Below are 12,129 nucleotides of genomic sequence, written 5' to 3' on the forward strand. Positions count from 1 at the left end.
ATCAATGACAAACAATTTTAAAGTGTAAATTTTTACGAAACAATATTTCTAATTTCAGGTTTTATTATAAATGAACTATATCTTTTTGTACTTGTGATTCCAAAACTTATTTGAGGGTTTTTATATTTTTGGAATTGAGTAAGAGTATCACAACTGCATCTTAAGTACATTTAAAAACTTTTGAAATCTACACTTAATCTGTATCTCTAATTTTGTACTTGCTCTTAAAATTAGGCTGAATATGAATATATAATGTTTTGGTACAGTAAAGCTTGGTTTACCAGTCTCGGGATACCAGAAACCCGGATCAACAGAAAAGTTTCTATGAGTGATAATGTGTACATAAATAACTTTATAACCAAATGTTTATAAGCATGTGTGTTTATATCAGATCATTGTAGCAACTGGCTGGGCAAATAACGTGCCCTTCAGATGATTTATCCTATCCCTCCCACACCAGTCTTTACTGCACTGCCGCTGTTATTAGTCATCTTCTCTGCTCCTGCGACTATTCCCAAAATATAACTTACAGAAAGTGTTTGTAGCAGGTACATAATTCATTTAACAAGCGTTACTGGCATTAAAAACAAGTGATCTAAATGCACTATTCATTTAACACATTATACATACAGTAAGTTAAGTAACTTACTGTATGTACAGTAATATTTAACTGTATGCACAGTATTATTTAACTGTTTTGACATTCAAAACTCAACAAGTCTGCTGAGAATATAATTGAGATAGGGAGGATAGGTGTGACACTTTATCAGAGGATAGTATTAGGGTCTCTTAATTTATCCACCACGTTATACATCAATTATGTTTTAAACTACATATATAAACCAAACTTACAGCTTGATGACGAGTCGCCATCAAACAATCGACGAGCCCCTCTACTCTCTGAACAGGGCTGTACAGTGGATAATACCACCCTGTCTGTTGTCTTCTGACGTTTTTCATCTAGAAAAAATGCAAAAGATAATTCATAACAAATCAAGACAATATGCATTATAATATTGTTTTGAATTGCTTTTATAAAAATGATAATGTCAGTTGAATTATATAGTTTTAGAATGAAGTAATTCAACATAAAACTTATTTTAATATAAGAATTCAAAAATGAAATTGTTAATTTTTTTCTTATCTGAATTTATCATGTTATTGCAATAATTTTTACTGAATACAGTGTTCTGTTTTCTACTTTTAGTACACGTTATCGACAATTTATTGTTGCTTTGATCATATTGTTAGAATAAAACTTCAGTTTCTTAATAAAAAAAACTATTCATTTTTCCAAATAATTACACTTACAGATAATTTATGCAAAACAAACGAAGAGAAGAAAATCAGATAAAATATTATAAGAAGATTACATTCACTAAACGTAAAATGCTCATCCATTAATTGGATGAATAATTGTTATTTTCAAATAAACAAATTTTATTTCTAAACACAAATTTTTATAATTAGGAGCCATCGAACTTGTGTAATTATTATTTAATACATTGTATTGTATTAAATATATTTTATGTCATTGTATTTTACTTCTTTAATTTGATTCAATAATGGTTTTGATGTAACTTTGTATCCAATACTCCAATTTCTACTTAGTGTGTATACAATCCGTTGTCTTTCTAAAATTATAAAACAAAATACCATAACATATTATGACATTTTAACCCTTTCTAATCCACTTATTTGTATACAGGATACTTAACTAGAACACAATACAAATAATTAGTTAAGAAATAAGAGAAATAATTTTGTTGTTGTTTATGATTGTAGTTGCTTATACTGTATTCTTTGTAATTGTGTTGTTACCATTTCAACTAATTTTATACACACATTTAAGAAAAAAAAAAAAAACACAAAATATGTTTCAACCTTTACGCATATTAACACAGTAATTTTTATTTAGGAAACTTTTTACATTTTTGGTATTATTTTTTTAAATATGTTAAGAAAACATGCTAAATTGTCTATTATTCGCAATAACAAATTATGATTGACATTTTTTTTAAACCTGTGCGTTTAATTGTGCAGATGAATACCCTCTACAAACAAAAAAATATACATTAGGTTATAATTTGTAGTCGTGGAGAAAATGTACCTTACTACAAAAAAAACTCAACTTTTGAAAAACAAATTTTAATTTAAACATGCAGTAAATGATAACCTAAACTTGCTTCGATGCATTCCTATTCCATACGAGAAATTGTCTGGGTCTTCTTCTGCTTCATAATTATTTTCCAACCTTTTTTGTTAGGTGCTGTCATTGACACTTTTTTGTATTTCATCAACTGCTTTGTTTGCTTATATATTTGATCCGTAAAATATCCATGTTTTATAGCACACAATTAACCTCAGGTTAAAATCCCCAGTTTATCAAATACTTCATAATAACATTAATAACACATACAACAAAAACTTAAAAAAAACACACTTCTACAATAAAAATGTTGTTTTGGTTTTGAATTGCAGAAAAAATAATAAACAGGGAAAATAAAGTATAAAACAGTTGGAAACAACTTTATTCAACTTTACTTAGAGATAATAGTAATACGGATATCTCTACTAAACTTAAATGCAGATTAATTTTCCATAAAAAGTTATTTTTGATCTCCCTGCACCTTAAGACAAGAAGCTGAGAAATGTTTCATTGCACTTAGTCCTAAAAGACCTTTGTGCTTGCTTCCAGAGTTACAGGATATTCAGGATGGGTAAGACTGAGGGGGAAGGGGTCCACTTCCTGTCAAGATCCATGAGGAGGGATAACGGGCTATATCTCAGTCATGTCACATTGAGGGGGGGGGAGGCAGAGGTCTGTACCAGTCTCTCCAGTCAAAGTGGACAGGTGTAGCACGCTCTTACGCCCTGGCTAGTAACTACCTTTAACACTTAAGGAGCACCACCAACTGAAACAGTCATCCTACACAGTAGGGCCCTATCAAACTACCCTTGCACTTCAATATCTTAACACTTGTGGTTAGTGATTTGCCGCTCCAGTATATCCGTATATTTATGCAAATAAAAATATTATGGCTCTTTCTAGCAAACCCTGAAATTTTGGCATTTTACATAATTCACAAGGAAGGTCAGTGCAGGAATATTAAAGGATCAAATTTGACCAATTTTAGTTATAGATTAGATTTAGGTGTTTGAAATTTAACCTGTTGACGAGCATATGAATACTGTGAGCAGATGTTACCTTGGCAACTTTCTGGTGTAATTTGCTGACGCCGAACCATACGTCTGAGTGAGCAAGGGGTGCTGAGGGGATGGCCCTCGGCTGAAATAGTGGTGTCAGCACACTCAGTCCAACCAACCAGGTCAGGGTCCTTGTTTTCATTGTCGGTGGGTGGACACAGCCGCCACAAGCGATGACAGGCATCATCCGCACATGTCACTACCTGCACAGTTATACTTGTTAACAGAGAGAAAATCTGATGATAATATGATATGTTACAGTAAAAAAAGTCATTGTCAATGTTATTTTTATTACTAGGCTCTCCCACTCCAACCACACTTCTTTTACTGCAACTACAATTAAGTTTAAATATTTCATTTTGAATCTTTAAAGTGTAGTCAAGCAAAATTAAAAATAATGATCCATCACAATTGGCCCTGCATGTCACTATATCTTGATATTAAGTACTGTTATCACACCTTGACTCTCCTATCACCTGCAGCACCCAGTCAACACAGGTAACACTTTTGCAGAGTGCCCCATCAGCTGAGCCAATAGAAGCCCTGGCCATCTGGCCTACCACTCATTCCTAAAATCTAACGTAGATACACATACCTTGACACTTCCGTCAGCTGGAGCCACCCAGTCAACACAGGTCACTTCTGCTGAGTGCCCTATCAGCTGAGCCAATGGCGGCCCTGGTTGCTTGACCCGCCATACATAGCCTTACTCATCACTAGAATCTAACGTAGGTACACATACCTTGACACTTCCGTCAGCTGGAGCCACCCAGTCAACACAGGTCACTTCTGCTGAGTGCCCTATCAGCTCAGCCAATGGAGGCCCTGGTTGCTTGACCCGCCATACATAGCCTTACTCATCACTAGAATCTAACGTAGGTACACATACCTTGACACTTCCGTCAGCAGCTGGAGCCGCCCAGTCAACACAGGTCACTTCTGCTGAGTGCTCCATCAGCTGAGCCAATGGAGGCCCTGGTTGCTTGACCCGCCATACATAGCCTTACTCATCACTAGAATCTAACGTAGGTACACATACCTTGACACTTCCGTCAGCTGGAGCCGCCCAGTCAACACAGGTCACTTCTGCTGAGTGCCCCATCAGCTGAGCCAATGGGGGCCCTGGTTGCTTGACCCGCCATACATAGCCCCGCTCATCACTAGAGCCCGATAGTATGTACTCTCCATCCACGCTTAGAGAACTTTTGATGTAGAATGTTTGGTTTAGATGTCCGTAGTATTTTGCCACTAGAAAAACATACAATTTTTATAATAAAAAAACCCTAATCAGAATGCTTATTGAATAATAATCCTGAAACTCAATATATCTTCAAAGTTAGCAATCCTATTTTTGGAAACTATATACCATTGTATGTTTCACATCTAAAATATCAATTTATTTCTAATCAAAACACTGAGGGAAAAAATTACAACCAGTTCATATCAACAAGTGAGTGTAGCCTGGTTCATCCATAAGGAGACACAAAGTGCTTACTTCCATTATTTAACATAATAAATATTAATATCAATCTTCAAAAAGTAGATATAAATCATTGATTATTTTGACTAGAAATAATGGCAAATGCTGCAATAAAAATGTATTTATTGAGCCTATTACTTCTAACTCTAAATAGAATGGACATTGTCTTGGGTGAATATGGTGTGTATAAAGTGAGTGTAGGTTCTCTATGTAGGCTTTAGTAAGGTCAACTGACATTTAGAAAGGACCTTTAGCCCTTTTCTTGGTAGTACATAGTTAGGACATGAATATGAGTAGGGACAATCAGGATGATGTGTATTAATGGATACATGCTATGTAAAAAGTTAACCAGGAACAGTGGACTTAAATAATGATTAATTATTGACTTTGTAAACAAGGACAGGACATTGAAGGGCCTAATGTTTAACAATAAATCTTTAAATAACCATATTAACTCAAATCTGTATAGGAATCAGGCACAACATTCAAAACCGCAATAAGTTTTCCGTAAGTGAAAATTGTTTGACTAAGCATATTCCTAATTAATTATTACTATTTAAAGAATTAGAATCAATTTTAATTTAGCTATCGCATCCTTTTTTTACTTTATGATCAAAATAAAGAATACAAGAGTATGAAGTATTACCTGGTTGTTTCTCATAAGTTGCAATGTTATAGCAATATATGTTATTGTCCATACAATTAGCAAACAGTCTGACTGCCCCCGGATCCACGGACAGGCTGGTGAAACCGTTCTTGGCAGAGGTACCAGGGTGGACCAGACTGTAGCATGGCTGCGGTAATCTCCGATACATGGTGTAACACTTACGGATGTCCCACACCTTGATAAGACTGCAATATTCAATAGTGAGGTGTAATTACAAATAATTTTAAGACAAAGTATACTTTTGTTAAGTCTAGAAATGTATCTGCTAAACTATAAGAGAGATAAAGAAACTATCAATAACATTTTTTGGAACCGTGCTACATTATTCATTATTTTAATTTCAAAAGCAAACCACGAGCTTGAGTAAATTTTATGAATGACAACTCTATTTAAATCACCTTCTAGAAGGGAATGGTTCAGATTGGCCTTTTTTGAACTTTCTAAAGCTGCCTAATGCGGGTATTGTTTCAGCCCTAATCCATGTTTCACTTATGGGGAAAGCAACTAAAAATATTTGGACTCTCTTCCTGTAACCACTCAAGTATTACTATCATATTAAATGATGGCAAATCTTAAGAACAGCGACTACCGCTCCGATCGCCGTAATTTTTTGCATTCTAACACAGGTTAACGTAATTTCACCGAAAAAAATAGTCCCGATTATCGCCGAAGCCGTTTACTCCCTCCCCCACCAAAAATATTTTTCGAAAAAATAAAATTAATAAAACCTGACTGACAGTGCATTTATTCGTTTTTTTGGTGTTAATTAGTTCGCAGGGCACGTAATTTCACCGAAAAAAGTAGTCCCGATTATCGCCGTAGCCGTTTACTCCCCCCCCCAAAAAAATTTTTGGAAAAAACAAAATTTGAAAAACCTGACTGACAATGCATTTATTCGTTTTTTTTTTGGTGTTATTAGTTTCGTAGGGCAGTAGTCCATGTACTAATTCTAGTATAAACTCGTCTTATCTTATCAGTAATAAACGCGCGCCGCTTATCTTTTGCCTGTAATGAAACCTGCGTTAGTTCTGTCTGAGTTTTGTGTGTGTAAGCAGTCATGGCGTGATCTGGGCTTGGACTTTGCAAGCTCGAGTTAATTTTTTTTCTAAAAGAGCAAGCAGCGCAAAGCGCTGCGCAGCGGGCAAGCATCGCGTGATCTGAGTTTTGAATAGGGAAGCTAGGGTCTTTTTAGCGTGTGACAAGAACCATCGCACGCCATTTCAATAACTTCACTAATTATTCCTTGTCCATGTGGGTTTGTTTGTTTACGTCTGGCGGTCTATCGAAGCCGTCCTACAGGTCACGTGATCCGCCCGGCCAATCGGAAACTTTCCTGTTTGTCACGTGACTACTGTCAACTCATCAAAACGACCATGGTCGGCCATTGTTTATAGTTTTATAGTCGAAAATCTTGTTATTTAAGTGTTTTGTATTGCCAACATTGTACTGCCGAAAAACTGGTTTTTATATATTAGCGATAATCGGGACAATTTTTTTCGGTGAAATTACGTTAACCTGTGTTAGTATGCAAAAAAATTACGGCGATTAGAGCGGTAGTCGCTGATCTTAATATTTACCTAAATGATATCACAAATAATGTACAACACGGATTGTTTGCTGTTATACTGGGAAATTACTATTATGTTTTTACATTTACAAATTATTCTTTCTGTATGTTTTATTCACCTTACCAATTCATTATTTAACTTTGAAAGATGCACTAAAGAGCACGCTTAATTGCTTTCTTTTTCTCTACCATTTAGCACTGCTCTATTTTGCAGTTAATTACATCAAATACACATGCCAACAACTTGCATAAAATCAGGTTGGTTCTGTATAGTGAATGCATTAAATTGAGTTTTGAGATTTTATACATCTTTTTACAGATTTTACAGATACAGATTTTATACCTAAACTTTATACATTTTACAAATTTTATACATTTTGTTAACAATCAGTATTTTCTAAATCCTAATTATTTTTAGTACATTTGTTATGTAATACAATACACCATACCTTACTTACTACTATAATTTCTAAAATTAGAAAATTTTAGCACAATCGCTACCAAAGTGCAGTCATTAGTGCAGTATGTATGACACTAGTGATATAAATGCACTACTTAATAGTCAAAGTGTTAATGAAGTCGTTAACTAAAAATTATGTATCTGTGTGAACAGTTGTGCTAAAACTCTGAATTAAAGGACTATTCATTTGGTAAACAATCTCAAGAGTTATCACTTAAAAATGTAATTAGTCAGAGGACTGATATTCTGTATTAATGTTGAAACAACACAGAAGCATAGCAAGCACTAGAGTGGTCTGTGTTCAACTTTGTTTATGAATTGATAACAAATGCTTAGCTATGCTTAATATTTCAACAATTGGATCTTGTATCGAATCCATAGTTTTTATCTTTTAGTCTTAGCATGAACATATAAAATAACAACATCAAATAAATACAGTTACAGTACTCCAGTGATGCAATTTAACGCAAACACACATTATTACTTTAGTCCGCCACCTTGAATTTATAAAATTCTATAACACTTTTTTCCAAGATAGATAATATTTCTGTTTTGACTCACTTTTTACTATGAAAACATCTAACAGCAGCTGAATGAATGAGTAAAATTAACCATAAATAATCTTTTTTTAATGCTTACCCGTCACCAGCAGAGCAGGAAATTAGAAAATTTGGATCTTGAAACACAAGACCAGTGATGCTATCTGCTCTTGATGGCTCTTTACGCTTAGTTTTCTTCACTGTTGATCCTTAAGTAAAAAAAAAAAAACAATATAATAAAATTAAGATCAGAAAAAGCAATCATGAAAAGTTCTGTATTTGTGTATATTTTATTTTGTAAAGCAAAAAGGTTGACATGAAACTGTGATTTAGTCTTAAGAGATGAATTTTAGTACTTACTTACCAACTTGGTGCGCCTGAATTAGCACCCTCTTGGACATAGCACCCCCTCGCTACTGACGTCATTTTGACGTCACGAAAGGGGGTGCTAAATCAGCACAGTGGCCGTGTCCAGGCCCTGAATAAACACCCCCATGGAATACGGGGGTCCTAATTCAGCGCCTCGACCGTGTTCATGTGCTGATTTAGCACCCCCTTCGAATAGGGGGGTCCTAATTCAGCGCCTTGACCGTGCTCATGTGCTGATTTAGCACCCCCCTTGAATCTGGGGGCTGCTAAATCATCGTATTGATGAGATGAATAATTACTCCAACGGAATATAGTAATAAACGTTTAACCATATTGCGATTTATTTTTCAATAAAATAAAATAATATATATATATATATATAATTATTTATATTATATATATATATATATTGCAATGAGTATATTTACTGCATTGCTGTGGTTTTACTTAAAATTTCAAAAACAAACAGTTCATCATTACCAATTATAAAAATACTATGCATCAAATATACTTAAGTAAAAAAACTAGGTTCTAGGCATTCAAATACAGGTTTATTTTAAAGTAAAATTAATTTGAAATCGTGGTACGAATAACGCAGAGGAACTGATATTGCGTAAATCCGGCATTTGTAATAAATATACAATGGTCAGAGATTATATCAACCTATTAACCACTTTAAAAACAATTATTTATTTATTTTAATTTTTCGAATACCAATCAAAAGCGGGAAAATTAGAACCGTGAAATTGTAATTTTTGCGACGGCTAAAGAGCCAATTATTTTTAAGGACGCATCATAAACTGAATTATACTATTTCAACTGAATAGTATAATTCAAATACACTTGACAAACAATTTAAATATTATTTTATATCTATAAGAATAAATATCATTCAGTATATATCCATATCAGTTAGTTCAACTATAATTAAAAAAAAAAGTTGAAAACAATGTTAAAACACGTAGCAATAAATATACTACCGTATTTTTCAAAAGCGTTATTGCTGTCAAAAACATACATTTATATAACTGAGTATTATGGATATACATTGTTTAATTTCCCCTCTGTCGGTTAGTGTGCGTTTTTTTTGTTGTTAAAAATGGAATATCTTGGAAATCTCAACGAGTAGGTCACAATTACAAAAATCGAGTAAACGGCAGCTCCAGAATATCTTTATGCCAATCGTGCTCACATCTTAGTCCCTTCATTTAAAGTACAGGAAATACATTAATATCTGTTGCCAAGCAACTTTTTTTCTAATAAATTAAAAACTACTAGAGATATTGCAAATGTATCAACAATGAACGCCTTTATGAACAATGAAGGACAAAAACAAATGTCTTAATTAACAATAATAAACTGTTTGTATTTATCATAAAGCTTCAATTTATTCACAATATATGTGAAAAAAACTAAATAAAGTGACTAGGTTATCTGTTATATATTAAGAATAATAAAGAACAAGAAAATTCGTACAGTAATATTCAGACAATAATGCTTTTATAGATGACAAAATCCAAAGATAAGCGGTTTTATTGGAAATACATCTGATTGTCGCTTGACTAAATTTTTCGTAAATAAATATGTCCTAAAACAACAGATATTAAAATAAATTCATTAAACATGAAATATATGATTGTATTCTAATCCTTAGATAGGCCTGAAACATGTATTTCAAATGTTTTGCATAATATAATCACAAAATAAAAGAATAGGGATAAGATACTCTAAAGTTGATATTAATTTATTTTCACGAACCATGTTTTTTTACAGTAAAGATGCTCTTAATGAAGTTATTTATTATAGTTTGAAATAGTATTTTGAGTAATTAGATTTATGATACAATCCACGATCAGATTTATTCTTGTATACCTGCTGGATTTTAAGACATTCAAAGTTAATCAGATTTAATGGCCGCCATTTCGAAAGTATTAATGAACAATGTTTTATAACTGGCCTTATTACCACAAATAATTTGATCCAAATTAGGTAGGATTTGTTTATTCGTTTTAAGATATTAAAGCGAATTTGTATATAAAAAAACACATACAGACTAACGGATAGGAAACTAAGCACCAAAGATCTATTTCCATATTCTGAAATGCGTTTGCCATGACCATGAGCAGTTTGCGGTATATAGACTTGTCCTAAGAATTACAGGACACTCTGTACATAAAAATTATTATAGGAGGAGTGTTTCCACAATCTCTACCAATATTTTCAGACATTATTCATGGACCAAATGCAAAAACAATCATATTCACCTTTCTAAAACTCAATAATTCTCTAATAGCCACAATTTTGTTTTGTTTTTTTGTCTTTTTTTACTTTACTATATTTATATTTGATGGATTGTTTTAGGTTAAAATTTTGTATATACCTTATAACCTTAAGGAAAATCAAAAATTTAAATTTCTTACAAGCTTTATTTTCAAAATAGTGATTTCTAAAAGATCTTTAAGCGTAAATATATATATATGGTAAAAAAAAATATCTAAATTATTACACAATTTAATAAAAAATCTAACGATAACCAAGTTTTAAAAATTGGTTGTGAAATAAGGGAGATAGTTTGTTTTTTAAAACCAATTACTGTTTTTTAAAACCAATTACTGTTTTTTAAAACCAATTACCAAACAATATCCGCCTTTATTATATGAACTGAATGTGGGCTGCAAACAATCAGCTGTTTTGATTTTAGCTGCTCTAATCAAGTGATTTTAACATTACATTGCTGAACTGTGGTCATAATATTCTTAATTATTTCTAAACAAAGTTTCTTTTGATTGAGACGATCAGAAAAAAACACTCTAATACATGTTGATTACCTAGACCAAAAATTAAAAATGTCTTTGTAGTTATTATAATGTCTATTTAATATTTTGTTTTTAAATGGAAGACCTCAGACCTACTTTTGGCTTGTAAATTTATACGGAGTTTGTAGATATGCTATTGATTACGGTGTTAAACGTAGATGCTTAAATGTACCAGTAAAGATTGCTATTTGTTGCAGTTGTTACGTTTGGTTCTAACCGAGGTTTGAAGATTTTGTTCTACCCGGAAAATAAAACATTAAAAAATATAAAAGTTTACTGTATACAAAATGAAATATTATGTATATTTGTGTAGTATTTTTTTTATTATTAATGAAAGTAATATTTATGCTTCTATACATCTGTTTACTACCTAGTTTACAAATCAGTTATATAAAAATTACAACGAATTGAAAATTAGAGTGTAACAAAATTCTCTAAACTTCCGATATAAATAGCCTTAAAATAAAAATTACAGCTAAGCTGAAGTGTAATTTAAATTTTACCTTTTTATAGACGCTTTATAAAAGACTTCACTGAGATTTCACTCTTCTTTTTACAATATTGTAAGAAATGTTCATTCTTAAGTTTGACACTTCCAGATACATGGGGGTTAGAAGTGCACGTCTGACTAATGTAACACACAATAGATAAATATTCTTTAACTGCATACAAAAGGGCGATGATTTTCAGTTTTTGTCCATACATCATTACCGTGTTCTAGTTTATCTTTTCTCGTTTACTCGTGTAAAAGTATCCGTTACCTAGAGAGTATAATATGCTACACCTTGGGCCTGTACAACTCAAACATTGTTTGATTTCTTCTTATATTTTTTAGGAAATTTCATCAAACAAATTCACTATACATAATAAGTTATGTATTAATATAGGAATAACAACTGAGAATAACATCGATATTATTACTCAACCACTCGATACGGCCACATCAGTTGAAAAGTAGGGTCGGTAGTGCACGGACGGGTTTCGTCAGCTTCGTCAAAATTATGTGTGGACCTACAGTCCTACA

General features: G+C 32.6%; 1 protein-coding gene across 1 annotated transcript in view; it reads right to left on the minus strand.

Annotated features, from left to right (window-relative positions):
- Positions 1-814: 814 nt before the first annotated feature.
- The window catches only part of LOC124357230 (protein lethal(2)denticleless), a 35,420-nt gene continuing 24,105 nt past the window's right edge, over positions 815-12,129 (minus strand). Inside the window, exons 5-9 of the mRNA XM_046808780.1 lie at positions 8,021-8,129; positions 5,334-5,539; positions 4,247-4,455; positions 3,209-3,410; positions 815-960 (exon numbers count right to left, since the gene is read on the minus strand). Of these exons, the coding sequence (XP_046664736.1) occupies positions 830-960; positions 3,209-3,410; positions 4,247-4,455; positions 5,334-5,539; positions 8,021-8,129 (857 nt within the window). The 3' untranslated portion in view covers positions 815-829. The remainder of the gene's footprint in view (positions 961-3,208; positions 3,411-4,246; positions 4,456-5,333; positions 5,540-8,020; positions 8,130-12,129) is intronic.

This window comes from Homalodisca vitripennis, chromosome 3 (genome assembly GCF_021130785.1).
Source record: "Homalodisca vitripennis isolate AUS2020 chromosome 3, UT_GWSS_2.1, whole genome shotgun sequence".
NCBI classification, from domain to species: Eukaryota; Metazoa; Arthropoda; class Insecta; order Hemiptera; family Cicadellidae; genus Homalodisca; species Homalodisca vitripennis.